This window comes from Myotis myotis, unplaced genomic scaffold, assembly GCF_014108235.1.
Source record: "Myotis myotis isolate mMyoMyo1 unplaced genomic scaffold, mMyoMyo1.p scaffold_m19_p_4, whole genome shotgun sequence".
NCBI lineage: Eukaryota > Metazoa > Chordata > Mammalia > Chiroptera > Vespertilionidae > Myotis > Myotis myotis.
Genome location: NW_023416346.1, coordinates 6507531 through 6535003, shown reverse-complemented (window position 1 = coordinate 6535003; position 27473 = coordinate 6507531). Strand labels below are relative to the sequence as shown.

The following is a 27473-nucleotide window of genomic DNA, read 5'->3' as shown; positions in this document are numbered from 1 at the left end:
CCATGACCTCCTGCCCTGACCGGTTTGGCTCAGTGGATAGAGCGTCGGCCTGCAGACTGAAGGGTCCCAGGTTCGATTCCGGTCAAGGGCATGTACCTTGGTTGTGGGCACATCCCCAGTGGGGGGTGTGCAGGAGGCAGCTGATCGATGTTTTCTCTCTCATCGATGTTTCTAACTCTCTATTCCTCTCCCCTCCTCCCTGTAAAAAATCAATAAAATATATTTTTGAAAAAAACAAAAACAAAAAAAAAGCCCATGACCTCCTGGTTCATGGGTCAACACTCATCCATTGAGCCACACTGGCCAGGCCAAATATGTCTTTACTCCTTCCCCAATAACTGTACTACCAACTTCCTGGGTAAGGGCTATGATGCCTGACTTACCTGTCTCTAATATCTGCACTCCCACCAGGGCCTGATAGGCTTACAGTAGACCCCTAATAAATGTCAGGTGAATAAAGGAGAGTAACGTGTGTATTTGCTTTTTGGGTGTTGTCTGTGTATGTTACTGTAGTGAGTTCAAGTCTTTATGTGCATCTCACAGAGTGTTTATAGTTGTGTGTGTGATGAGGGCTTGCTTCTAGGTGTGCCAGATGATGACAGTTTGTGTCTGTTTCTGAGACTGAGTGTTTGCGTGTTTCTGTCTGTGATAGCGCATCTGTGGTTCTTTCTGATGTGGTGGATGTCCATTTGTGTTCCTGTGGTGGATTCTGGGCAGCTATTTCTGAACAATGTCAGTGACACTGCTGTATGCCTGTGGGTACATGCATGTCTATGACTGGATCTATCCGTCACAGGTATCATATATGTTTGCCTTTGCAGCAGTGCATGTGTGTCTCAAGCATTTGTGTGGCTTCCTGGGACAGTACAAGTTTTTATGTGACAGTGCATATTTGACGGTGCCAGTGCCTTTGTGACAAGTTCTGGTGGTGTGTCTGACAGACATTTCTGTGTCATTGTCACATGGTAATGTAGGTCTACGTGAATCTCTCTGGAGTGCCTGTCTTTCTGTGACTATATCTGTGTCATTCTGGGATATGACTCTCTGGCAGCATGCCTGCCTGACAGTGGATGGAGCTCTTTGTGACAGTGCACATCTGCATGTGTGTCTAGGACAAGTTTACATGAATGTGATGATACGTATTTGTGTATATCTCATTTGGTCCTTCATGTGTGTCTCTTTGGAGTGCATGTCTGTCTTCCTGCAGCATGAGGCCCTACTGTTTTTCTCAAATTTGTGACTAAGGGTTTTTTACCACCTCTCAGCCCGTGTCTCTCACCTGGAGCACACCCCCAAGCCACCACCACTCTGGCTTGCTCCTACATCTCAAGAACCACCCCCCCCCCCCGCCCTTCCAGATTCTGGACCTGCTGACTGGGCTCACAGCTGGCGGGGTTTAGCCCCAAAAACACCCCCACAGGCCGCCTCTCTGTGATGCTGCCTTTGACCAGCATGCTCCTGTTGTAGTGGTCAGGGGGTTGCCCTCCCTGGCAGCTGAACAGAATCTTCCAGGATCCCCGGCTTCAGTTTCAGGGCAGAGGCCATGGGTCGCCTAACCTAGAGGGCCCTTGTCCTTGGTGAGGAGCATCCTTGAGAGACAGGGTTCTGGATAGCCACTGGCCCAGATTCTGAGAAGCTGGGCCTGGCATTATCTCCGTGCTAATCTTGAGGCAGCAGCAAACCAACTTCCTAGGAACGGAGGGGGTGCAGCTTTTTTTTTCTTCTTCAGTTTTTTTTCTATATATACATATACGCACATATATAAAAACAACCCCTTGCAACAACCAAAACAAATGCAGTTGCTGCAAAGGGATTCCCAGAACCGGTTTCCTCTTCGCGCGCGCCCCCTCATTTGCATGCAGACCCCGCCCCCACGGAAGATCCGGGCGCGTATTTGCATAAGGGGGTACTTGAGACCTGGAGGGTGGTATGCAAATGAGGACTGGCTCCGATTGGCTGGGGTACAGCAGGTGCCGCGTCCGGATTGATCAAAGCCAAGTGGGCGGGGCCGTCGCTCTGAGCGACTCTCTCGGGAGGCGCGTGCCCCGGCTCAGTAGCGTTGGGGCTGGCGAGCGCGACGAATCAGAGCATTGCGCCGTCTGTGGGCGCTTCTGGGCCACCGGCTTCTCCGCCTTCCACCCTGGCGCCCCCAAGTCCTGGCTCCCCATCCTCGCTGCCCAGGGCGTCGACGCCCTGCGGGCTCAGCGGGCTCAATCTGCGCAGCGCCTCCTCCATGTTGAGCAAACCTCTTCAGGGGCTCGCGGTGGCCCCCGTGACCCCCACACCGCCGCCAGGTGAGCGAGGCTTCTTTACCGCTACCAGGCCGGGCGGGCAGAGGCGATGGAGGGCGACCCGGGGGGAGGGGGGAGGGTCGCAGCGGGGCTTAGCACGCGGCCACCCTGACTTCCTCGCCTCTGCCTGCGTAGGAGGCAAGGATCGGGAAGCGTTCGAGGCCGAGTACCGACTTGGCCCCCTGCTGGGAAAGGGGGGCTTTGGCACAGTCTTCGCAGGACATCGCATCACAGACCGGCTCCAGGTATCCGCCACGAGGATCTGGGGAGGGTCAGGTGTGCGTGTGGCGGGGGCGGGAGACCCGCGGCTGGGTTTCTGATTGACTGGGAACGATCCCACAATATGTGTGAGGTCGGGTCCAAAGAGCCGGGAGCCGGCTTGCGGGGGGCGTTCGCGCGCCCGCGTGAGTGAGTGCGTGTGTGGCGACTCAGGTGGGCGTGTGGGGGAGGGGCAGGGATTAGGGAGGGCCTAAGAATGAAACAGGGAGCGGGGGATCCTAAGGACTCTAGACCCCGGGATCCAGGGGACGTGTAAATGTGTGTGAAGGTGGGGACCCAGAGCTGAGATTTGGGGGACTTGGGGGGCAAGGTCTCCAGCATGGAATCTTGAGGAACAGGACCCCGAAACACAGTCGGGCGTCTTGGGGCTTGATTTGAAACATAGAGCGCTTGGGTGTGAAGAAATTTGGAGCTCACAACCTGCACTGCGAGGTTCTGGGCTTGAGAACAGAGCTCAGGGCCGAGGGCTGAGGGCGGTGGGAGAGGTGAACTTGGTCCTGGGGACTTGGCGGGCCATGGAGAAGCCCCCGGCTCTTTGGGGGTCGTGGTGTGGTGTGGTTGGGGCCACAAAGACTAGGGTGAGGCTCAGGACTGGGAAGGACCCGGGGGTCATCTTCCGCCCCCTTAACTCCCGCCCGTTTCTCCAGGTGGCCATCAAAGTGATCCCCCGGAATCGCGTGTTGGGCTGGTCCACCCTGGTGAGTATCTTCGGAGTCCTTCCTGACCTGGTGGCGCCATAGCTGATGATGGGCTCTCTCGCCCCCTTGCCTCTCTATGGCTTGTTCGCCTCCCTGGGCCCTGTTACTGAGGAGATCACTCCTCCCAGCCCGTGTTTACTCCCCTGCAGTGACATCTACACCTCCACACAATTCTGACTCACCCTAGTTCCCCTAGAGCCCTGGATTCTCCCCTCCAACCCCCCTCTCTCGTCCTCCCTCCAAATGCTGCCTCAGGGGCTGCCCGCGGGGCATGCTGGTGGGAAAAGGGGGGGCAGAGGTCACTGGTTGCCATGGTGACGGTGGCTGCTTCTGTGCCCTTAGCGCGCTAACGGACGGCAGGGCGGGTCTGGGCCAGTTGTAAATGCGGGAGCGCCCCCTGGCGGGAATCTGGGAAGGTGCGCCTGCGCAGTAGCGGAATTTTCATCACCGTGAGAAAACCTGTCTGCAGCTGTGCAAATCGGTGGAGTGGCCAGCAGAGGGCGCCATCTCAGGCAGAAAGGCTACTTCTGAAAGTCCTTGTGCCCACGTGGGTTTTCTAGAGGGGCGGCTTTTGTGGCTAGTGACATTAACGCTCTTTATTGAGTACCAAGGTATGCCTCAGGTTTTGCTTCATCATAAAAAGCTTACTGTATTCCAAGTCCCCCTAATCACTTTCATTCAACCCGGTTCTAGATGCTTGGTAACAGTAAAAAAAATATGATAACATTGAGTTCTTAATTTGTGCCTGTTCCTTTACAATCGCTCACTTTCAGCTCCTTTTAACAGAAGTATATTGAGTACCTGCTAGGCACAATTCTAGGCACTAGGGAAAATGTTACCTTTATTGAGAGCTCGGTTTGTGCTAGCTTCTTTCCTACTAACTGCTTTCACCTATTGAACACATACTATGTATTGAGCCCTACCCTGTTACCAGGCACTGTGCTAGTGCTTGAGCTATGTCAGTGAGCAAAACAGAAACTGTTACACAGTAATGGTATTTATTTAGTGCTAACTCTGTGCCAGATGCTATGCTGTAAAGTGCTTTCATCTATTTAACACTTATTGAGCACCTACTGTGCATAGGGTACTGTTCTAAACTCTTTGGAGATGTCAGTGAATAAAACAGATAAAAATATTCCATAATACAGTCTTCTTTATGAACCACTTTTATCCCTGGCGGATTTGGCTCAGAGGTTACAGCGGCCGGTGGACCAAAGGGTCTTGGGGGTTCGATTCACAGTCAAGGGCACCATATCTTAGTTGCAGGTTCAATCCCCAGCCCCTGTTGTGAATGGGAGGTGACCAATCAGTGTATCTAACTTTAACGTCTCTCCCCCATCCCTCCACTCTAAAAAAGTCAATGGGAAAAATATCCTCCTCGGGTGAGGATTTTTTAAAAAAATTAAAAAGAACCACTTTTATTTGTTCTTGAAATATTTACTGAACTCCTGTTACATGCCAGACATGCATAGGCTTTTGGCTTTAATCACCTTCCCAATGGCTGTGTGAGTTTGAGCCCTTAAGATGAGGAGACAGACCCAGGGAAGGAAGTGGTTTGCTCAAAGCCACATAGGAGGTTGAGGGGCTATGATTTAAGTTCAGGCCAGAAGTCAGCCTCAGAGCTACTGGCCTAATGTCTGTGTTCTCTTCTCTCTCCCTGTTTCCTCCCACAGTCAGAGTCAGTCACATGCCCACTGGAAGTAGCACTGCTGTGGAAGGTGGGTGCAGGTGGTGGACACCCTGGTGTGATCCGCCTGCTTGACTGGTTTGAGACCTCAGAGGGCTTCATGCTGGTCCTTGAGCGGCCTTTGCCTGCCCAGGATCTCTTTGACTACATCACAGAACAGGGCCCGCTGGGCGAAGAACGGAGCCGCTGCCTCTTCACCCAGGTAGTGGCAGCCGTTCGGCACTGCCACGCCCGTGGAGTTGTTCATCGTGACATCAAGGATGAAAACATCCTGATAGACCTCCGCCGAGTTTCTATCAAACTCATTGATTTTGGTTCTGGTGCCCTGCTTCATGATGAACCCTACACTGACTTTGATGGTAAGACTTTCCTAAATCTCAGTGGGGAGATTTTTTACTTTTTATATCTTTATGGACTCTTGACCTTTGATCTCCAGTGCTGGGGTGTAACCCTTGACCTACATTGTAACTTTATAAGGTTCTTGATTTTTAATATTGAGGGCTCCTCCTGCCTTGCCCTCTGTTAAAGCCCATCTTCTCACAGTGCCCTGACCTTGTTCTGGACTTTTATTCTGGTAAGGGGATCCTGTTTCCTGAGTGTTAAGCGCTTTTGTTCTATGAGGGGACTCTGCTGTCTTTAGTGCTCTTATTCTGGTGATGAGACCCTGCTGCTATATTTAAAGAGCTCCTACTGTGGTGATAGGACCATACTTCCTGGGGTGGGAGTGGGGTGGGGGTGGAAAGAAGGGCATTATCAAAAAATGGTCTAACCTCTGGCTTACATACAGGGACAAGGGTATACAGCCCCCCGGAGTGGATCTCTCGTCACCAGTATCATGCTCTCCCGGCCACTGTCTGGTCACTGGGTATCCTTCTCTATGACATGGTATGCGGAGACATTCCCTTTGAGAGGGACCAGGAGATTTTGGAGGCTGAGCTCCACTTCCCTGACCATGTATCCCCAGGTGAGGCCCTCACTGGCCCTAGCCCAGTGGACTCCATACCTCCCAGGGACTGGTGCCCCCAACTAACTGCTAATTTCCTGTGTGTTTCTGACCTGCAGACTGTTGTGCCCTAATCCGCCGGTGCCTGGATCCTAAACCTTCTGCTCGACCCTCACTGGAGGAGATCCTGGTGGATCCCTGGATGCAGAAACCAGCTGAGGATGCACCCCCTGATACCCCTAAAGGGGGTTCTCCCCCTTTGGCCTGGTCCCTGCTGCCCTAGTTGGGCTGTCCCATGGCCATGCCACAGGAGTAGGACATCTGTTGATCTGGTTTTACAGGTCATTAAAAAATCCAGTGTTACTAGGGTCAGAGATTGGGGATCAGGGGTCAGAAAACATATGCCAAGTCTGCCCAGTCCCCATCCCAATCCTGTTAAGGAGCCTTCCTCCCAGAATTTACAGTTTCTTATTCTGGAGGGGGGACTTCCTTGCTTCTCATTTTACTAAGTATGTTTATTTGGTTGAAGTTAATTCCATTCTGAGCCCCAGGAATCTGTGTTACAACCCTTACACTGGCACCTCCTGCCTGCTACACCACACAAACTTAGTTGAAATGCTCTAACTTGGGCAAGGGTGCTTTTGTTGGAATACCCCAGCAGCTCTTATTTTAGTAAAGGGACTGTTTCCTTTAGCTTAGGTTAAGATTCCATGTTCAGTCAAGCTGCTTGCCTACCTCAGCCCAGGGTTGATTATTCTGGGGGAGGTAATGCCCTATTGTTATCCCAGGGCTTTTTTTTCTTTTTTTGTCTTGGTTTTTTTGGTGAAGGGACCCTACTCTGTTATTCCAAGTGCTCTTATTCTGGTGAGGAGAAACCCCCTACTTCCAAGATTTGGGAAGGAATGGGAGATGGACACCACCAGAGTCCACTAGGATGGGTTGGATGGTTTTTGGGGGGATCGGGTGGGGGAAATAAGTCTTGTTGTTTGTTCTCCTAGGGCCTCCCCCTCCACCTTTTTTGGATTCTTGCTGCCTCCTTCTGAGCCAGGATTGTCCAGTTGCTGAAATGTAAATACTTATGTATTAGGAGGAAGGGAGCTCCAACTGTGTCATCCTCTCCCTTCTCCACATGCCTGGATTATTTAAAAAGCCATGTGTGGAAACCCACTATTTAATAAACATAATAGAATCACAAGTGACTGGCCAGTTGTAGTTGCAGTGAGGCGTTTGTGGAACATCTGCTGCGTCTGAGCTAAGAGGGAGATGGAGTGGATCTCACCTCTGCCCTCAGGAAGCCTGTCTTGTGGTGCCCTCCTAAAGATCTTTTATGGATTCACACAAAACTTGACAGCGCCCCTTCCCCAGCTCTTATGTAATGACCAGTAGGTGCAGAAGGGCTCCATTGGACACATACTGAAGATGTTTTGGACACATCCCTGATTAAAGATGGCTAGCTTGGGGCAGGAACACCCCCCCCCCAATTCTAGGGAGGAAGTAAATCCCTTCCACGTGGGAAAAGAAAAGCCCTTTCAGGCCATTGGTGAGGGTGGGGCTAAGTTTGAATGCACAGTGGGATCTTACCAGCCCTTGATTTCTAACACTTGTTTTGCCCTTACCTTTTCGCCTCTCCCTTTTACCTTTAAGTGCTCATCTCTCTTCCTTAATTCTTGACTTACCTTCCCTATTCTATCTTGTTTCCACTTGTCCCCACCTCAGCTGTTCCTTCTCTTGCCCTTTCAAAAGCTAACCGGTAAGCCTCTCACCTGCAGGCTTACCAGTTCTCTTCTTAGTTCTTTTCCATCTCAATGTTGGCTTACTTGCCCTCCCTTCTCTGGCTCAATTAAACTCTCCTGTGCCCTTTCACTTGTATATTCTAAACTGCCCTGATTTAGATTACCTGGCTGACCTTCACCTGCCCCGCCTCCTCAAACATCATTTTGCTCCCAAAAGCCCGAAGGCGCACAAAGCGGGGGGGGGGGGGGGGTCCTCTCTTGGAAAGGGGAAAGAGGAACTTCAAGTCCAACCAGGAAAGACCTAGTTTTGGTGTGGGAAGGGTGGTGCCATCAGAAGACCATGCCAATAAAGAACGGAGATAAGAGCGGGGCAACTGAACCAATGAGACGACGAGACGGGATGGGCGGGTGATCTGGAAAGCGATCTCAATGAAGAGGGCGGGTCGTAGTAACGGGAAGAGGCTGTGCCCCGAGGGCGGGGCGGGGCGGTGCTGAGCTGGCCGTACGCCCGATCTCCCTATCACGTGGAATCGAAACCCTGAGGCTACAAAACGGCGATCTGGACCAGACTAAAGGAAAGCCACGGCTCTGGTCAGCCCTTCCCTCGTCCTAGCTTACCCTAGAGGCCCGGAAGCGGAAGTGACAGACACGGAAGTGGCTTGCTGTTGCCGAGGGGACGGGCCAGGCAGATGCCAACATGGCAGCGGTTGGGTCTGGCTCTTCCACCGCGGCGGCCGGGCCAGGAGTGGTCTCCGCGGGGGCCTTGGAGCCTGGTACCATGAGTGCGGGTGAGGCAGGCTGTGGCCAAGCGGTCGGCGGCGGGGCAGGGGCAGGATCGCTGGGGGACATCAGGAAGGTGCTTGACTGAAGCGAGAGGGAGCATCCCATACGGACCGACCAATGTGTGTAGCGGGGGTGAGGATGGGTGGGGAGGGAAGAAGGAACAGACCATTGTGAGTGTGTGGAGGGTGGAAAAAATCAATCCCGAGGGTGATGGGGGGGTCTCTTCTGCATAGGGAGAGTAGAGGCTATTTTGAGTCTAGGGGGATATTTCCTCTTGGGGAGGCTAAGACCATTCTGTGTGTGTGTGGGGGTCCTTCCTTATGGAAAGGAGAGACCATTCCGAGGGTGGGAGAGTTTTCTCTTTATACAAGGGAGAGGTTATTCCGGGTGGAGGTTCTTCCTTATAAAGGGACAGGGGCTATTGTGAGTTAGGGTGGGGCAGGTCCTTCCTTATGTGATTTAGAGAGTCCATTTTGAGGATGGGGATGTCCTTCATTATATGAGGAGCAGGCCATCTGGGGGTCCCCTCCCAATGGAGGTTTATTATATGTTGGGGGGGGGCAGTCCTTCCTTATAGGGAGGAAAAAGGACGTTCTTAGGGTGCCAGGCTCTTCCTTATAGCCAGGATTGTTCATTGTGTGAGAAAAACAAGGAATAATTCTCGGCTGGAGGTAGAGGAATGCAGTAGTTGGAGGATGGACCATGTGGAATAAAGGGAAATTTCTTTATATCATTGAAGGAACCAGACCATTTTTGGTGAAGTAATCATTGATTATATGGGGCTCAATCCTTGGGACAGTGTGGGAATCATATCTTATTTGTTAGATTATTTTGGGTCAGAAAGAATCTGTCCTCATAGGAGGGAGGGGTTGGAGAGACCATTCTGAGTGTGGAAGAATAAAATAATTTCTTAGTTGCGGGAAAGGCTGTTTCTTAGGGAGTGAACATGCTTTATACCAGCAGTTCTCAACCTGTGGGTCGACAACCTGCAGGTCGCAACCCCTTTGGGGGTCGAATGACCCTTTCACAGGGGTCGCCTAAGACCATCGGAAAACACATATATAATTACATATTGTTTTTGTGATTAATCACTATGCTTTAATTATGTTCAATTTGTAACCATGAAAATACATCCTGCATATCAGATATTTACATGACGATTCATAACAGTAGCAAAATTACAGTTATGAAGTAGCAACGAAAATAATTATATGGTTGGGGGTCACCACAACATGAAGAACTGTATTAAAGGGTTGCCGCATTAGGAAGGTTGAGAACCACTGCTTTATACGGTGGTCTCATTCCCTGTATTAGAGTATCATTCCTTACATGGAACAACCCCTCATTAAATAGAAGCAACATTACATATAACTCTTCAGTTAGCTCATCCATAAAATGGGAGTCCTTATAGTTCCTTCAGAGATCAGAACAATATTGGGGTCTGTTATAATCCATATAAATCCCTTAGCCCAGTGATAGGCAAACAGTAAGCACTCAATAAATGTTGAGACTGTAGTTGGTAATATTTTCTGGGAGAGTTGCTTCTCAGGGGAAGCAGGGTGTCCAGGTCCTGCCCTGGCCATTTCCTAACACCTCAGGAAGGATTCCAGGTATGGGCCCGGCCCACTTCTACCTTTCTGGGTCTTCTTCCTGTGATCCTCATCAGGTTAGGATGGGCAGGCAGAGGGAGGAGAAAGCAGTGGTGGCTAGGAGGATCCTGGTTGAAAAGGAGAGGGGAGGGTGGTGGTATGGCTATGCCCCAAGCAGCTTCTGACACCTTCCCCTTTGCTCTTTCCATTCCCCACAGCTCACCGGCGCCTCAAATACATATCCCTAGCCGTGCTGGTGGTTCAGAATGCCTCCCTCATCCTCAGCATCCGCTACACCCGCACTCTGCCTGGCGACCGCTTCTTTGCCACTACTGCTGTGGTTATGGCCGAGGTGCTCAAAGGTCTCACCTGCCTGCTGCTACTCTTCGCACAGAAGAGGGGTATGAGCCAGGGAGGGGCGGGGGCTGTACTGGAGTTGTCCAGTAGGATTCTGCCTCTGTGTGTGTGTGTGTGTGTGTGTGTGTGTGTAGACCTGCACCCACATGGAGGGTTTGCTGGGGGAATATCTCTGAATCTGTGGAGTTGCCTGGGAAGTGTGTAAGTGCAGCCAAGCTGCCTTGTTCTTCCAGCTATGAGTGGCTCCATCTATACTTTTATACCCCAAACCCTGTATGAGTGAGCCAGTCTGGACCCATCAGTGGCAGGTGACCCTTACATGATGATTTATTTAGTCTCTTTAGCTTTTTATTATTGGGAACTTCAAACACAAAATCAGAGAGAATGATAAAATAGGAAAATATCCATGTACCCATCACCCAGATTCAACAATTATCAACTGATGGCCACTCTGCTATTAAACAGTGTCAGTGAACCCTAGCCGGTATTGCTCAGTGGATGGAGAGCATCGGCCCTTGGATTGAAGCATCCTAGATTCAATTCCGGTCAAGGACATGTACCTCAGTTGCAGGCTGCATCCCCGGGAGGCAACCAATCAATGTGTCTCCCTCACATTGATATTTCTCTGTCTCTCCCCCTCCCTTCCACTCTCTAAAAATCAATGAGAAAATATCCTCAGGTGAAGATTAATAAAAAACAAAACAAAACAAAAAAACCAGTCAGCAATTATCCACTCACTGCCAATCTATATGTCTGCCTACCTGCCCCCCCCCCACCTTATTATATTGAAGTGCAATAAGTCGTCACTTAATGTCATCAATAGGTTCAGCAACTTTAAATGTATAATGAAACCAGTTTTACCACAGGCTAATTGATACAAATGAGTTAAGTTCATAGGCATTTCAATAGTTATAACACAATAACATTAAAGAAAACAATGTTATTTGAGGACCTGCCCTATGTCCCACATGAAGTATTTCTTTATAGTTTTTGTTGATTTCAGAGAGGAAGGGAGAGAGAGAGAGATAAACATCAGTGATGAGAGAAAATCATGGATCAGCTGCCTCCTGCATGCCCCACACTGGGGATGTGCCCGCAACCCAGGCATGTGCCCTTGACCTGAATCGAACCTGGGACCCTTCAGTCCACAGACCGACACTCTATCCACTGAGCCAAACCAGCTAGGGCGTCATAAACATTTTTTAAAATGTATTTGATTCAAGTTTTTTTATTGAATTTATTGGGGTGACATTGGTTAATAAATTTATATAGGTTTAAGGGGTACAACAATTGTATATTACATCATCTGTATATTGTATATTCACCACCCCAAGTCAAGTCTCTTTCCATCACCATTTATTCCCCCTTTACCATCTCCAACCTCTCCCCACCCCCCTTTCCCTCTGGAAATCACCATACTATTATTTGTCTAGAGTCTAGACCAGGGGTGGGCAAACTTTTTGACTCGAGGGCCACAATGGGTTCTTAAACTGGACCGGAGGGCCGGAACAAAAGCATGGATGGAGTGTTTGTGTGAACTAATATAAATTCAAAGTTAACATCATTACATAAAAGGGTACGGTCTTTTTTTTTTCAATAGTTTTATTCATTTCAAACGGGCCGTAGGTGTTTTTGTTTGTTTGTGTTTTATTAATCCTTCACCTTTTTCAACGAGCTTCCCACCACCCTCCTCCCTGACACCTGTCAATCTGTTTTCTGTATCAGTGTTTGAGTCAAGTTTATATCAAGATCAGTGTTTTATACTTGGTTAAGGTCTTCTGAGTTTGTTAACCTCTATATTTCCCTCCAATTCTTTTTTTTCTCTCTCTCTAATTTGTTGAAGAAACCAGGTCATTTGTCTTGTAGACTTTGGGTAACCTAGATTTTGCTGACTGCCTCCCAGCAGTTCTATCCTCTGTATTTAACATGTTCTTCTATCCTCTGTATTTCCTATAAGGTAGCTTTATCTCCTAATTTAAACACCTCCCTGAAGGCCTTCTTCTTTAAAATGTTGCCAAGTCATTTCTCTATAAAGGCCTTGCATGTGGTTATGCCCTCAGTACTTACATTGAACAAGACATTCTTACCCACTCTTTCCTCCAGGGCCCTGGGAGACAGCAGTTTAGGGACCTACCTGCTCTGCTCCTGATTGATTCTCAGACACTTTCTAGTGAATACTGCATGGCAGGCCTTGCCGTGGCTGTGGAAAAGGGTGTTAACAACGCAGACTTGCATCTTGCCCTCATGGGGCTGATACATTAGATGAGGAGAAACAAATAGCTGCAGACTTAGTCACAGGCTTTCATCTCTTACCTACAGTTTCATACACACACACATACACACACACACACCACTTTTCTTGTCTCTGAAGTTGGTGGTAAAGCTTGGCCTGACCTGATGTGGGGCTATTGATATATTTGTGTGTTTCTCTTTTTCTCATGTGGTAGGAATATGAATGTGCTTGATTATGGTGTGTAGCCCATTTATGTCGTGTGTGTTATATGAAGTATATAGTATTTTGACCATGTTACCTTTCTAACACCTGAAAATTTTTAAGCACCCAAATACCTGGGCCCAGGAAATTTGGGTAAGGGGTTAGACATTGGTAATTACTCCTGGGGTTAATGCCATGAAAGGCAAGGACAGGGAATGTGAGTGAGCATCGACAGGTCCCACGATAATCTTGTGGAGTGGTTGGGTTTTCCCTGAGGAGTGACACCGAACTGCCAAAAAAGTGGGACGAGCTTTGCAAAGGCCTTATTATATAGGAAAGTATTCTCGTTGATTGATTGGAGCAGGTCCCAACCAGACTTTCTGCTTAACAGTCAAGCGTGCGTATTTCCATGTGTCGAGGGTAACTGCTTGGTGTGTGTAGGGCTGACAGAAAGCTTGCAGGTCCGTAAGGAGCTAGGTTAAGTCTACAAGTGGAGTGCAAAAGTATCCCTATTTGATAAACAGCCTTCCACCTACACTCCTTGGGCTCCTGCTTCACAATATCCTACTTAATGCTGATGAGTTCATTGTACAAATGTGTATTGAGTGCTTGCCCTGAATGGGTCTTTGCACCAGGGAGGTAGGCTCTAAGATGAGTGAGATATGGCCTGTGATTCTCAGACACAGTGTTACGTCCAGTGTTAATGGACTGCTGTATTTATCCAACTGAGTATCCAAAAGGCCTGCTGGAGATGTGCTTCTTCTGTAGGGAAATTGAGAGCACAGGCTCATTCTAGTCCTCAGGGAGGCAGTGTGGTGGGGAGACACGGGACCAGGCCTAGTCCCAGCCTGCAGAGGATCCCTGTCTTTGGTAGTCAGTGCTAAAAGGGCTCTCCTCCATCCACCAAGGTAACGTGAAGCATCTGGCCCTCTTCCTCCACGAGGCTGTCCTGGTGCAGTATGTGGACACATTCAAGCTTGCAGTGCCCTCTCTCATCTACACCTTGCAGAATAACCTCCAGTATGTTGCCATCTCCAACCTACCTGCTGCCACTTTCCAGGTGAGTCCCAAGCCCAGCATGGCCCCGGAGGAACTGGCGGGGGTGGGGCTGCAGAGAGCGGGAGCTCTTATCACCTTTGGAATATCCAGGCAACTAACTCCCTTGACCTCTGTTTCCTCATCCGTGAGAAATGGGAATGGAAATGGTAATAGCTACTCACTGGGATGCTGGGATGTTTGAAAGATATGATACCCGGGAAGAGCCCTTGGTTGATGATAGATAAGCTTCAGGCTCTTTTCAGGCAATCTTATGAAATGGTTAAAGAGCCTGGATTCAGGGGCCAGGCTGTCCAGGTTCAAATCCCGGCTCGATTTTCTAGCTGTGTGATGTGTGGTGTTGGGTGAGTCACTTAAAATCCCTGATCCTTAGTTTTCCCAACTTAATTTTATTTTATTTTATTTTTAATATATTTTTATTGATCTCAGAGAGGAAGGGAGAAGGAGAGAGAGATAGAAACATCAATGATGAGAATCATTGATTGGCTGCCTCCTGCACGCTCCACACTGGGGATCGAGCCCACAACCCAGGCATATGCTCTGACCAGGAATCAAACCCTGAGCCAAACCAGCTAGGGCACTTTTCTCATCTTTAAATTAGACATTACAATAGCATGCACTTCATACATGAAGATTAAATGAATGAATTCACATGAAGTGCTTACACCCACACCTAGCACATAATTTGCTAATATTGTATGGCAGACTCATTTGTATCAACAGGTATTGGTCAAGACCTCCCTCATCATGATGTCTACCATTCTTTCATTACTTTATGTGTGAGGTATTTGACATACACCAGCCATATTTGACAGCAGATGTCAGGTCTCGAATAGGGCAAGTGCTTTCTCCCTCATCACACAGCCAGGAAATGGGGTTGGGATGTGGGCTTGGGCGTGGCCGGGGACTTCTTGCACAGTCAACCTTCTGTGTACCTTCTGGGAGGAACCTCAGAGCAATTTAGCCACATCTGTCAATGGGCAGCAGCTGGAAATGTTTGCTATTTTTATTGTCATCTACCCTGTCCCCGCATTGTGCCTGGGGGCCCACAGTGGGTGCTGTCCCCCATGTGCACATGTCGGGGGTCAGCGGCAGCTCTCAGTGTCTTCCACATGCCACTCGCAGGTGACGTACCAGCTGAAGATTCTGACCACAGCCCTGTTCTCCGTGCTCATGCTGAACCGCAGCCTTTCCCGGCTGCAGTGGGCCTCCCTGCTGCTCCTCTTCACGGGTGTCGCCATTGTCCAGGCACAGCAAGCCGGTGGTGGGGGCCCACGGCCACTGGATCAGAACCCTGGGGTGGGCCTAACAGCTGTCGTGGCCTCCTGTCTCTCCTCGGGCTTCGCAGGTGTCTACTTTGAGAAGATCCTCAAAGGCAGCTCAGGCTCCGTGTGGCTGCGCAACCTGCAGCTGGGCCTCTTTGGCACAGTGCTGGGCCTGGTGGGGCTCTGGTGGGCCGAGGGCGCCGCTGTGGCCCACCGCGGCTTCTTCTTCGGGTACACACCTGCTGTCTGGGGCGTGGTGCTCAACCAGGCCTTTGGCGGGCTACTGGTGGCTGTTGTTGTCAAGTACGCTGACAACATCCTCAAGGGCTTTGCCACCTCCCTGTCCATCGTGCTGTCCACTGTTGCCTCCATCCGCCTCTTTGGCTTCCACGTGGACCCGTTGTTTGCCCTTGGTGCCGGGCTGGTCATCGGCGCCGTCTACCTCTACAGCCTTCCCCGAAGTGCAGCCAAAGCCATAGCTCCTACTTCCACCTCGGCCTCTGGGCCCTGCACTCACCAGCAGCCTCCTGGGCAGCCACCACCACCGCAGCTGTCTTCCCACCGTGGAGACCTCAACACGGAGCCCTTTCTGCCAAAGTCAGTGCTGGTGAAGTGAGGGCTGGCAACGGTGTGGGGAGACAGGGAGGGGGACTGGGTGGAGGGTGTTGGGCATCTGCAGGACCCAAGTTGCCCCTAGGGCCTGGCCCCTCTGGGGTTTAAGGTTTTTTATCCCAGGTCCTTGAGACTTTGGGAGGGGCGTGGGGCTGGGCGGGCCCTTCCTTGTCCGCTGAACCCCCCCTCCCATGGAGGGGTGTTTAGAGCCACCTCCTCTGTCCCAGTCTCACCCCTTTGAGGATCAGGTTGGGGAGGGTATTGTTATTTAAGGCCTTTTTATCTGCCTCCCTCCTTCAGCCAGAGGTGTCCTGTCTCATGCCTGGGAGAGTCCCTCCCAGTAGTCCCTGTACCTTTGTAAGGACAAATTGGACAAAAATCCTACAGCTCTTTAATAATGACTGATGCCTGCCTGTGGGGTTTCATTTCCCATAGCTCCAGGCCTGCTCTCCTTCACCACCACGCTGGATCATGTTAGCAGCTCTTTTTGTGGCCTTCAGGCAGCTTCCCTGACACTGAGACCCCTGAAAGTCGGTCTCTTGTGGGAGAGGTCGAGGCGAGAGCTGCGATTTTACATCAGCCTGGTCCAGAAATGGGGACTATGTGGTTTTTAGTGGCTTGGGGATTTGTGTAATCAGATAATTGATGATCCAGGGTATGGGAAAAGCAGGGAGGGAGGTCCCTGAAGTGGCTGAATCACTGAATCTAAGAAATACTGTCAGTTGCCAGATGCAGGGTTATTTTCTGAGAGAAAAAAATAAAGCTGCCAACCATACTCTTTGCTACCCCACTGGCTGAATGAGGCATCCTTAATTCATGGGGGAGGGGGTGTGTGTGTGTGTCTTAAAGTTGCTGAAATATGGAACTTGCCCCATGCATTCCTCAAAGCTTATTAACCCCTTAACTGTCTCCCAGGTGTGTGTGTGTATGTAGATGGGGGGGGGGGGGGGCGGGGTGTCTGTGCCCGTGCGCACGCTTGGGAGATGCCTGGGCTGTCTTTGCTATGTGTAAATAGGGCCACTGGACCTTTATTTTTGATTAACTTGTTCTGATTTTTTTGTTTTTTAAGGAACTGTAATGAACCAATGTCAGGATGCCTAATGCCAAATAAAGATGTTGTATTTATTTAGTCCACGTGTAGCTTTCTGACCCAGGGGACCTGCTCTCTACACATGGGCTCTGTTACTAACCCCAGGATTGCCAGGCTCACTGCTGTCACCCTCGCTTGCTCAGAATGCCTGCCTGCCAGCCCACCCCAGCTTTTCTGTGTTTTTCTTTCCTTCCCATTTCCACCACAGGTTGCTCATCAAGGTGAAGGGTTCGTAGCTGCTGGGACTGAAGACGCTGGCCTGGCCTCGTCCTCCCTTCTTGCCCTGGCTCAGCCAGGACCAAACTCTGATCAGTATTAGGGGTGGGGGGGGAGGCAGACACCGGTCCCCCCTATCCCCACCACCCCCACCTCCACACAGGGCTGACACACCCAAACTGTCTGATAAAGGAGGGCCCAGATAGGAACCACCTCAGCCTCTAGCCCCTGCTGCCCCCACGTCCCTGCCACCCTCACAGTATTTCTTAGGTTGAGTTTTTGCAAATAAACTGCTTTGCACCTTGCCACCTTGGGTTGGAAAGCCTCAAAAACGCAAGAGAAGGAAAGCACTCTGGCCTGGTGGGTTCAAGCCACTGTAAAGCTTTTATTAAAAACCACGAGGGTTCAGTCCTGCTGCTTGGTTCGGGAGGCCTCGGCATTGGCCCGGAGCACAGCCCCTGGGGATGGGTAGGGACGCTGCTGGAAGAGGGGGCCGGCGGCTGTCGTGTCTGCACCCGTCTTAGCCTCGTTCCGCTTGGGGAGTCCTGTTGACCAGGTGCCCCTGGGGATGACAAGAGGGTCAGGGGGTGGGAGTGTGGGATATAGCAGGCAACCCCCTCCCAAGCAACTGATGAGTCAGGGAAGGAGATAGTGAGGCAGAAAGGAATGATCACCAGTACAGGGAGTCCATGTCACTTACCGGGGTGCATCTGAGTATGCACTGGGGTCCATTGGGTCTAACTCTTCATCCTTCCGGCTTGAAACTGTGGAAGGAGGTGGCAGAACAAGGTCTTCAATGGAGGCACAAGGGACCACTTGATCACTGAGCTTCCCCCATTGCAAGCACAAATGGAGTCCACAGCTGCCATGGCTGCAGTACCTTCTCCCAAACCCCGGATTCAGGCACTTGCATGAAGGGAAGTAAGGGCTTCCGTACGTGCTGCACCCCTGTGCCTGCAGCCTTACCCAGGTCCAGCCCTGCTCAGCTTACCCTTCTTGCTCTTGGGGTAGGGAGCCAGCTCTTCCCGACGATGGTGGCGCCGTTCTTTGGCCTCTTCTCTGTCCACCTTGTCATATCCACGGTCACGGTCCCTGTCCCGGTCCCTGTCCCGATCCCTGTCCCGATCCCTGTCCCGCTCTCTTTCTCTGTCCACCTTGTCATAGCCACGTTCACGGTCTCTGTCTGATTTCTCATGGCCCCGGTCAGACTTCTCGTGGCTCCTGTCGGATTTCTCATGGCCCCGGTCCGATTTCTCATGGCTCCGGTCCGATTTCTCATGGCTCCGGTCCAACTTCTCCTCAGCATCTGGGGACACAAAAGCCTTGAAGTGACCTCCTACCTCCCACCTCAGAACCCGGGGGGCTGTTGCCTTTGCCAGCCTCTCTTGCCTGGGGCTGGGCTGGCCTGTCTCACCTGTCCCTCCTGGACCCACTATCATTTACTGAGCCCTTTCTGAGAAGTGCTAGAAGCACGTGAGGCACCTTGGGACCTGCCAACTCACCTGCATTACTGTTCCTGACCTTCTTAGCAGATTTGGTAACGATGGAGTTGGAGTCGTGTGGGGAGAGCCAGGACACGAGGTCTGTGTCCACATTCCAGTAGTAAGGGAGTCCGCTGAAGGGCAGTGGGAGGGAGGGAAGAAGTGTCGGCACAAATGTCCTCCCCTTGTAGCCTCAACTGCCTCCCAATCTCTACCTATACCTACCCCATGTCAGCACCCTCCAGATCCCTTCCCTTGTGACCCCCATTTCCCCCAAAGCCAGGGACAGCACAGGAAGGGTGAAAGCAGAAGTCAGCTTCCCCACCCCCCACCCCCCGAAGGTCTCCAAGCTTACCAGGAAGGGTCAAACACCTTGTACCAGTTGGGTGGCAGGCCCTCCAACCGGGTGGCCTCATAGTCCACGGGATCATCATCGTAGTCCTCAGCAATGATCTCTTCCTCTGGTTCTGCCAGGACAGGCAGAGGAGGAGAGCGGTAAGTATCAGGGATCCTCATCCTACAGTTTGGGCCTGGAGAGACGCTCACATTCACACGGACATGTGTGCGTGTGCCGGATCTCACCAGCCATGGCACATAGCACTCACAATCCAAGTCCTAGCATCTAACAGTGAACTTCGAGCTCTCCTTCCCGCCAGCGCCTTTCCCTTTCCCCTCCCCTTTCCCCCAGGCGCATTACCATCACCTTCCTCACTCCCAAGCTCCAAGGGCCCTTCCTGAGGCCATTTCCTCTATAAATTACTTCTTCTGCCTCTATGATTTTCCAAATAAATGTTCTCTTATCGTTTGAAAAAAATAAACGAATAAATAAATAGCAAACTTACCAAAACATGTACGTACCTAAATCTGTCCTGTTCCTGGTTTCAGATAAGACAGGGGTGGGGAACCTTTTTCCTACCAAGGGCCATTTGGATATTTATAACATCATTCACGGGCCATACAAAATTATCAACTTAAAAATTAGCCTGCTATAGTTGGTCAAACATTTCATTAACTCACTCCTAATGCCTTGGCAGGGCCAGACCAAATGATTTCACGGGTCTTATATGGCTCACCGGCGGGACGTTCCCCACCCCTGATATGAGATACAATGTTACCCAAGCCTATTTGGCTTCAGAGTTTCGATAGGGATTTATCCATATTCTTTCAGTTCCTGAGCTCAAAGAGTACATAGCAGCACACTACCAAAATCAATTTGGATAAAATGAGTTTAAACAGCAAGAAGTTTCTCTAAAAATGTCCAAATCTATTCCGCTCCCAAGCTTAGGAAGTCGGGGATTTCTGACTTCTGTATTTTTAACAGCAAGAATTTGGATAGCAAGGGGTTTATTCAAACACTGCTCTGAGTCCATGCAGTTCCTGACTGGACTGACGCACACTGTTGTCAATTAACGTCAGTAGAATAAAAAAGGTATATTGTCAACTCAATATAAGGCCCTCAGTAGGCCTGTCATGGACTTCAGCTGTGGATATAAATAACAATGAAATATATATTTCAGCAACAGCATAGTGCCTGTCACTGTAGGCCCAAAAGAGATGTCAGCTATAATCATTGGTATTGTTAACAAGGTATATACCATCAGAAAAAAAATTAGGTGCACAGGGCCTGGCACCGAATAGACTTAACATAATGTGTATCCAGGAACTTAGTACAACCAAAACACATATTTATATGATGAGCAATAACCTATATACCACCAGCATAGTGCCTGGCACCGCAGTAGGTCTGAAAGAATGTTACCATTATGGTAAAGGACACAGTATCAGCATCCTGCCACTCCTTTGGGCACAGGAGACTGCAGTACATGACATGTATCCTTCTATTAGATACTCTGTTATCACTTCCATGGATGGACTGAATCCACCATGCAGTAGGCCCAAATAGGTATCAGCTGTCAATAGTAAGGATGAAATGTCTGTCTTCCCCGGATTCTCACCCCCACCCCATACTTGACACCCAGTAGGAATGGGTGTCAGGAATCGGTATGGTTAACACAAAAAAGCCTGCCACCCCACTGCTTGGTGCACAGTAGGCCCATATATCATACAAGTGGCAGTATCAACAACAAAGTAAGTGCCTGTCAAGCCGGGCACGTGGTAGGCTCATCTGCTCTTAGCGCTCTCACCAGGCTCTAGATGTTTGAGGATGCCTCTCTTGGCCAAGCGGGTCTGCAGAGCAACGGGCAGCGGCATAGCGAGTAGCAGGCAGATCTAGGGATGGATGGACAGACTAAAAACCAGCTCCAAAGAAAATCTGAATCGATCCTATAACCAAGCGCCTCCTCCCCAGCGGGTGCTCATCTGGACCCCCACCACCTCACCAGTAGCTGGGCAGACGCAACTGCGCTCAAAGGTGGAAGAAATAGGTGGCAATATTAGCAAAATTCTCACCAACCCTCCTCTTCAGGCCCAGCGCTCCAGAAGCCAGTTCCTCTCCTAGGCCCTGGCCTTGCCCATTGCCGTAGGGGGCGAACGCGGCTCCCCCACGCCACAGAAATGGTCTCACCTAACGTCCCCCAAAGACTGCCGGGTGGGAGGAACCAAAGTGCTAGGATGGGGATGCACAGAGGAGCACGTCCTCCGGCTCCAAAATATGCACGTCCCTCGACGTTACCAGTAGAGTCACGCAGGTCGGGGAACGCTGTCAGACAGGTCGCATCCCTGTCGTCGCCGCTAGAATCACCAGGACCACGCGACTCTTTCCTTCCAAAGCACAGAGCTGGACCGTCTCTCCCCAAGACTGGAAATGAACTGGGCGAAGCTCAGGCTGCGAAAAAGATGACGCATCCGGTAGCCAATGAGAGTGCGCCGTTGGCCTGACTTACAACGCAGCCGCCCAATCGCGGCCCCGGCGCTGGTGGCAGCTCCGGCGCCCGTGCGCGTTTACCGAGGGGGCGTGGCACAGCCGGGGCTGAGCCGGACGCCGGCGCCATGGAGGAGTACGCTCGGGAGCCCTGGTACGGCGACGGCCACAGGCCTCGGGACTGGCCCTGCGGCACCGCGCCCGGCTGCGGGAGGCGGGCGGGGGAGGCACTGGCCCCACAGCGCTGCGGCCCAGACTCCGGAGCCGCTGAGCTGTCTCTTTTCGTCCCTGCACTTGGTCCCTCCCACTCGGGTTCCGTTAAGAGGGGCCCCCACGCTCCAGGAGAAGGTGCGGTTCAGGACGAACCACGCCTCTGACCCCGTATCTCTTTTCTTGGAAAAGAGACGCTGGTCGAGTCCATTCCCGCGAAGGGTGGCGCGGTGTTGAGTGGAAACCCCCAAGGCTACCACGCGTGTTTTTCCCAGGCTGCTGTAGCGCATGGGGCAGGGCCTGGATGAGCCTATTGTGAGCTAGGGGGTGGTGCTGGATCCTCCCCACAGCCCGCTCTGGGTTTTTCCAGTTGTGCGAGGTTAAAAGAGAGGGAAAGAGCGGAGCTTGGTTGGACACACTCATTTTCGGAGAAGGGGGTGCGACAATACTAGCCAGTTAATGACACTACTGGCCCGTTAACACTTCTATACGGTTGCTTCAAACGGGCCAACTCTTTGCGCATGTCAGTTCATTTAATCTTTGATAGCAAAGCAGTTGGCTGATTCCTTAGCTGCAAAAGGAGGGGGAGCAGGGGGCGGAGAGGGCAAAGCACTACTTTTTTGTTTAAATGGGAGGGGAAAATAATCTTATTATCTGAAATGCTACTTCCCATTCAAATGACTTGGTTTCTTCCAGCTGGAAAGAGTCCTTGTGGCATGGCAGTAGGGGGAGGGCTAACATTAACCCCATCCTCCCCTTGACACTTGCAGCCCATGGCGAATTGTGGATGATTGCGGTGGAGCCTTCACTATGGGTGTCATCGGTGGTGGAGTCTTCCAGGCCATCAAGGGCTTCCGCAATGCCCCTGTCGTGAGTCAGTTACATGCACTTAATCACTGTGGTGCCTGCTTGCCTACCGTGTGCCAGGCCTGACTCCAGAATCTGGGGTTTTGGGAAACTGCAAACATGGCCTCATTCCCTCACCCCAACCCAACTGTAGCATCTCTGTGAAAGGGCTGCGCTGTGAAAATGGCCACCACTGTCGACATAAGAAGGTGCAAACCTGTAGAAAAATTATATAAAGATTCATTAGAGCTTATTTGAGCCATATAGAGGGCATGCCTGGAAGCAGGGTCTCAACAGATTGAGAAAAATGCTTCCCATAATGCCAGTTTGCAGTTTTGTACATTTGGAATTAAGGAGGGAACATAGGGATGACTACGTGAACTTGGGAGAAAGTAAAGCAGGCACATCTCTATGATTGGATCATAGGAGAGTTAAGATTATGTGATCTCTGAGGGAGGTTATGATTCTGAAGGGTTTGAAAAAGGCATTTCAGAGGTATAACTTAGATGCACAGAAACAATGGACAGAGCTTACGGCAAAGATAATCTTTTTACTAGGGAAGTTACAGGCCTGAGACAAGATTACTCACCATGACATCTAGGAATTTATGATCAGATCACCTTGTGATTTTTATTACAGAGCCCCTTTTTCATCCAAATCACCAAATTCTCTGTGTATGCTGAGCCAGGCAGATTTTACCTAGAGGCAGATTCTGGGTCAAAAACCTGGCTAGAAGGAAGTGACAAGTGTTTAACTGGCAGAGGGAAGACAACCTTAAATTTAAGAAACTATTTTTAATTTAAAATAAACAATTCTGTCCCTTTCTCTGACACCCCCTCCTGGAGATCTCATCAAATGTCATACTTTGCCATCCATTTGCCAAGGTCTCTGCAATATATGTCTCTCTCCCCATCTCTCAGCTCCTGTAACTACTTCTCTTGGATCTTTACCCGTTTCTCCCTCTCCTCAGAGTCTCAGCACAGATGCCCCTTCCTTAAAGAGGTCTTTTCTTACCCTTCAGCTGCTATAATCTCTCTCCTGTTTCCTCTAGGATGCATATTGCTGTTGAAACTGACTTGCTTATCTGTACCCTTGCTCAGGGTCTGTCTGTCTCATTAGAATGTGAGCTATGAGAGGGAAGGGACCAGTCTACCTTATCCACTGCTCTGTTCCTGCATACAGCATGGTGCCTGGCACATAGGTGCTCAGAAATCATGGAATGGATACATGGATGAGAACTTCTCAATCCAGCTTTGAGAATACTTGTGTTGTGCCCAGCCAGTGTGGCTCAGTGGTTGAGCATTGATCTATGAACCAGGAGGTCACGGTTCGATTCCCAGTCAGGGCACATGCCTGGGTTGCAGGCTTGATCTCCAGTGGGGGTGTGCATGAGGCAGCCAATTAATGATTCTCTCATCATTGATTTTTCTATCTGTCCCTTCCTCTCTGAAATCAACAAAAATATTTTTTCAAAAAGAGAATACTTGTGTTGGGGTGCTCCCCAGCCCCCTAGTTCTTAGCTGCCTCTCCACATCTCTACCACTAAATACCCCTGAATCCCCTTCCTTCTGAAAAGCTGAAAACCCTCTCTGCCAGTGGCCTCAGCCCTGCTCTGACTCTCATCTCACTTTCCCCAGGGAATTCGGCACCGATTGAGAGGTAGTGCCAATGCTGTGAGGATCCGAGCCCCTCAGATTGGAGGTGAGAGGCCTGGGGAGACAGGAGAGGTTGTGGCAAAGTTGGCAGTGGTTGTTGCTTTGGGTCTAGTCCTCAAGTTGGAGGTCCACATGTGAGCCCCAACTCTGCCTGGGACTGCCTGGAAGAGTGACGTTTCCCAACAGTCTAACCCTTTGCGGTCGTTTGTCTGCTCTCAGCCACCACATTAAGGAACCGTACGAATCTTAACTCTGTTCATTCATGTATCAGTTCATAATTTCTCTGAAAGCTCTTAAGTGTCTGAGCGACCTTGTCACGAACCAAAACATTGCCCCGACAAATCGGAGATATCGAAACTCAATATAAACAAACGCGGTCGTTCCACACGCGCCATGCAAAACACCGTGGCGAGTCAGTCGCCTTTTGAGAGTGAAGAAATCGACAAGCTTCGGAGATACTTCGCAGAATTTCAAATAAAGCTTTACAAATTACGTTTAACTGTAATTGGGCATTCTCGCTTGTTAAGATATTTCAAAATAATACTCCAAAATGGCAAAAAGAAAGTTACCGAAAGAAGTGTACTGCGAATCTGAAAGTAACGAGGAAGAGTTTTATTTTGGCACCTTGAATGCTGACTCTGACGTAGAAAGTGATAACGTTTGTAGTGATTCTACTAGTAGTGACGTAGTTCCAAAAAAGAATTAATAAATCTTGTTGATCCTTCATAATCTTGTGTTATGTATCTCTGCTCTTTCAATGGAAATTAATTCCGACCAGTACGACACCCATGTCCAAATTTAATACGACCGCAAAGGGTTAATATGGGTGAGTTCTGGAGTTTAAGTCTTGACCCTGGTTCTTTCCTGATGTGTGACCTTGGGATAGTGGCTTAACCTCAACCTCATCTGTAACATGGGGATGACAAGTGCAGTAACCACCCCAGTCATTTTGTAATTTATGTAATTTACATAGCATTTACTAAGGGGCAGTTGCTCTGCTAAGCACTTCAATAACATTAACTAATTTAAAATGTTTACAAGTCAAATAACCCACAGTACCTACATCAGGTCCCAGGACACAATAAGGCCCCAGTAAACATTTTAACTGCCATATGGTTAACTGGCTTTCCTAACCTGTTTCCTTCTCACTAAAACCAAGAGCAGAATTCCAATTCTATGTGGTGGTTTATGGAGACCAAAGTTGCTCCGTTTAAAGCCACATAGAAGGTAAATGTGCTTATAAACTTGTCACCTCCCTATGAAGGAGAAAGGCGTGTCGATACAATTAGAGACAGCTGGAAGGTGTAGCTACCACAAGGACAGATGTGGAGACTGTCCTCTAGTCTAGGACAGTGGTTCTCAGCCTTGGCTGCACATTAGAATCACCTGGGAAGCTTTTTGAAATCCTGATTTCTGGGCCTCATCCTCCAGAAATTCTGTTTCTTTGTGATGGGGATGGGGCCACAACATGAGTAACAAAGAAACAGAATTTCCAGAGGAGGAGGCCCAGAAATCAGGATTTTAAGAAGCTTCCCAGGTGATTCTAATGTGCAGCCAAGGTTGAGAACCACTGCTCTAGGAGTTTGCTATCCGTCTTTGCATCTGGGTTTGTCTCTCCTTTCTTTGCCAGAGCATTCAGTCTTGGAAGTCCCCAGTCCTTGAGCCGTGGATTCTTGGGCTTCCCCGGGAACACTAATTGGGCCTCTGTCCCCTTGCAGGTAGCTTCGCAGTGTGGGGGGGCCTGTTCTCCACCATCGACTGTGGCCTGGTGCGTGTGCGGGGCAAGGAGGATCCCTGGAATTCCATCACCAGTGGAGCATTGACTGGGGCTGTGCTGGCTGCCCGCAGTGAGTGCCCCCAGCCCCGGCCCTGGCCCTAGCCCTGGCTCCAGTCCCTTCCACCCTGTTCTGCCAGTACTCACCTCTCTTCCTTCCTCCTTGCTCCTCCAGGTGGCCCATTGGCCATGATGGGCTCGGCAATGATGGGAGGCATCCTGTTGGCCCTCATCGAGGGTGTTGGCATCCTCCTCACTCGCTACACTGCCCAGCAGTTCCGCAACGGTGAGTGCCTGGTGGAGCTGGTCAGGGAGAGGTGGGTAATGCTCTGCCTAGCCTCCTCTGTTCACTTTTACTGGATTCTCCCCTCTCCAGCACCCCCGTTCCTGGATGATCCCAACCAGCTGCCCTCTAAGGAAGGGACCCCGGCCTCGGGCTATCCCAGCTACCACTGAGGAAGTGACCGCCTGTCACCACCATCGTGGGAGTTCCTCCTTGGTTCCCTCCCCGATGATCTACCTCGAAGGGAGGGCTGGCTCCCAGTTGGCCCTGGGACCCTCCAGAGAGGGCCTCTACTCTCTGTTCCCTTGTCCCAGGGTGGAGTGGGGCACCCCAGCTGCCCTTCTCTCAGGGCACCCCAGCCCCACCCCATACTCAAATGTAACAAGCTCTTACCCCAGACCCTTCCTGCTCGCCCTGATGAGTATTTAAAACCAGTTTTGAAATGCCTGTGTATGTACTCATTGAGCTACCTATGGGAGCCCCTCTTAAGACAATAGGCACAGCCTCTTCAGGGACACAGAAGCCCTAGAATTTGGAGTCGCACAGAGAATGGGCCTTAGTGAATGTCTGTAGAATGAATGAGCGGGAGGGGGAATGAATGAAGTTGTTAGGTACATGAATAAGCACGTGTAGGAGCCAAGTGATGAATCATACTTACACAGAGGACTAGGCTTGGGTAAAAGTGAGGAAGCAAGGATTGCTGGTGTGGGGGCGAGGAGTTTCTGACCCTTCCCTCCCAGACCCCCATTTCCAAGTCTGGGAAATCTGACCTCACAGTGAACTCTGGCGTTCTGGATACCAGTCACCCCATTGGTGTGAAAGTAATCCCCCTCCAGTACGGCATCACCATGGACCTGGGAAGAAGTAAGGGTCAGGGAGACGCGGCTTCCTTGAAGAAGGTGCCCTGCCTCAGTCTCCTCTAGTGCACCACAGGTACTTCTCTGCGATGCTCAGTGCTGTCAGCATTGTTTCTTTAAGGGGAACCCCAAAACAATCAGAAATGAGTTTTCATTTGGGGCCAGGGGGTTATGGGAAAGGTTTTTCTGAGTGGACATCGGCTCCAAAAGCTAGCTGTCTCTTCCATGTAAAGCCCTGCATGGGTGATGCAGACATCTCCGCTGGGGTGCAAGTGCTCCTGTGCAAATGGCTTCATGGGAGACATAAAAGCTGGCCCTTCTGTGCAAGCCATGGCAGAGGTAGGAATGCCCTCTCTTATACAACGTTGTGCGCTCCCTGAGGTGCAACTGCTGAGTCCCAGGGCCTCCCAAGGCTCCAACAGGGACCTGGTGATCTCAGTGGTAGAACTGCAGCACTGCCTGCTTGATCTACTCATTGCCAGGCAGAGCCCAGCCATCCTAGTGAAGACCCCG

The 27473-nt window shown here is 50.5% G+C and overlaps 4 protein-coding genes across 18 annotated transcripts; 3 read left to right on the top strand and 1 right to left on the bottom strand.

Annotated features, from left to right (window-relative positions):
• The first annotated feature begins 214 nt into the window (after positions 1-214).
• On the top strand, positions 215-10355 carry PIM2 (Pim-2 proto-oncogene, serine/threonine kinase). 4 transcript variants are annotated; one of them, XR_004966880.1, is made up of 7 exons: positions 223-2294; positions 2427-2536; positions 3218-3268; positions 4942-5314; positions 5743-5919; positions 6018-6239; positions 10222-10355. XR_004966880.1 is itself a non-coding variant. In XM_036304458.1 (6 exons), the coding sequence occupies exons 1-6, from the start codon at positions 2234-2236 to the stop codon at positions 6179-6181; spliced, it is 936 nt and encodes a 311-aa protein (XP_036160351.1). In that variant the 5' UTR covers positions 223-2233; the 3' UTR covers positions 6182-7845. The 4 variants fall into 4 exon arrangements, 2 of the variants coding, with proteins under 2 accessions (XP_036160352.1, XP_036160351.1); XR_004966881.1 differs by lacking the exon at positions 10222-10355 and adding an exon at positions 6897-7845; XM_036304458.1 differs by lacking the exon at positions 10222-10355 and having other exon boundaries at positions 6018-7845.
• On the top strand, positions 8003-17338 carry SLC35A2 (solute carrier family 35 member A2). 4 transcript variants are annotated; one of them, XM_036304457.1, is made up of 5 exons: positions 8003-8419; positions 10222-10404; positions 13703-13854; positions 15566-15712; positions 17026-17338. In XM_036304457.1, exons 1-5 carry the CDS (start codon positions 8329-8331, stop codon positions 17134-17136), a joined length of 684 nt encoding a protein of 227 aa, XP_036160350.1. In that variant the 5' UTR covers positions 8003-8328; the 3' UTR covers positions 17137-17338. The 4 variants fall into 4 exon arrangements, with proteins under 4 accessions (XP_036160350.1, XP_036160348.1, XP_036160346.1 ...); XM_036304455.1 differs by having other exon boundaries at positions 8186-8419; positions 14976-15712; XM_036304453.1 differs by lacking the exon at positions 17026-17338 and adding an exon at positions 16797-16872 and having other exon boundaries at positions 8186-8419; positions 14976-15712.
• Positions 17339-17391: 53 nt separating this feature from the next.
• Positions 17392-21265, bottom strand: PQBP1 (polyglutamine binding protein 1). Of its 8 annotated transcripts, none has more exons than XM_036304460.1 (8): positions 20924-21044; positions 20659-20743; positions 19373-19426; positions 18870-18981; positions 18536-18648; positions 18025-18339; positions 17734-17797; positions 17392-17595 (listed from the first exon to the last, which is right to left on the bottom strand). In XM_036304460.1, the coding sequence occupies exons 2-8, from the start codon at positions 20723-20725 to the stop codon at positions 17439-17441; spliced, it is 882 nt and encodes a 293-aa protein (XP_036160353.1). In that variant the 5' UTR covers positions 20726-20743; positions 20924-21044; the 3' UTR covers positions 17392-17438. The 8 variants fall into 8 exon arrangements, with proteins under 8 accessions (XP_036160353.1, XP_036160360.1, XP_036160355.1 ...); XM_036304467.1 differs by having other exon boundaries at positions 20928-21010; XM_036304462.1 differs by having other exon boundaries at positions 20854-20986.
• Positions 21266-21314: 49 nt separating this feature from the next.
• Positions 21315-26550, top strand: TIMM17B (translocase of inner mitochondrial membrane 17B). Of its 2 annotated transcripts, XM_036304469.1 has the most exons (6): positions 21351-21489; positions 22316-22415; positions 24029-24092; positions 25765-25893; positions 25996-26106; positions 26197-26550. In XM_036304469.1, the coding sequence occupies exons 1-6, from the start codon at positions 21464-21466 to the stop codon at positions 26274-26276; spliced, it is 510 nt and encodes a 169-aa protein (XP_036160362.1). In that variant the 5' UTR covers positions 21351-21463; the 3' UTR covers positions 26277-26550. The 2 variants fall into 2 exon arrangements, with proteins under 2 accessions (XP_036160363.1, XP_036160362.1); XM_036304470.1 differs by lacking the exons at positions 22316-22415; positions 24029-24092 and having other exon boundaries at positions 21315-21489; positions 26197-26339.
• Positions 26551-27473: the final 923 nt, after the last annotated feature.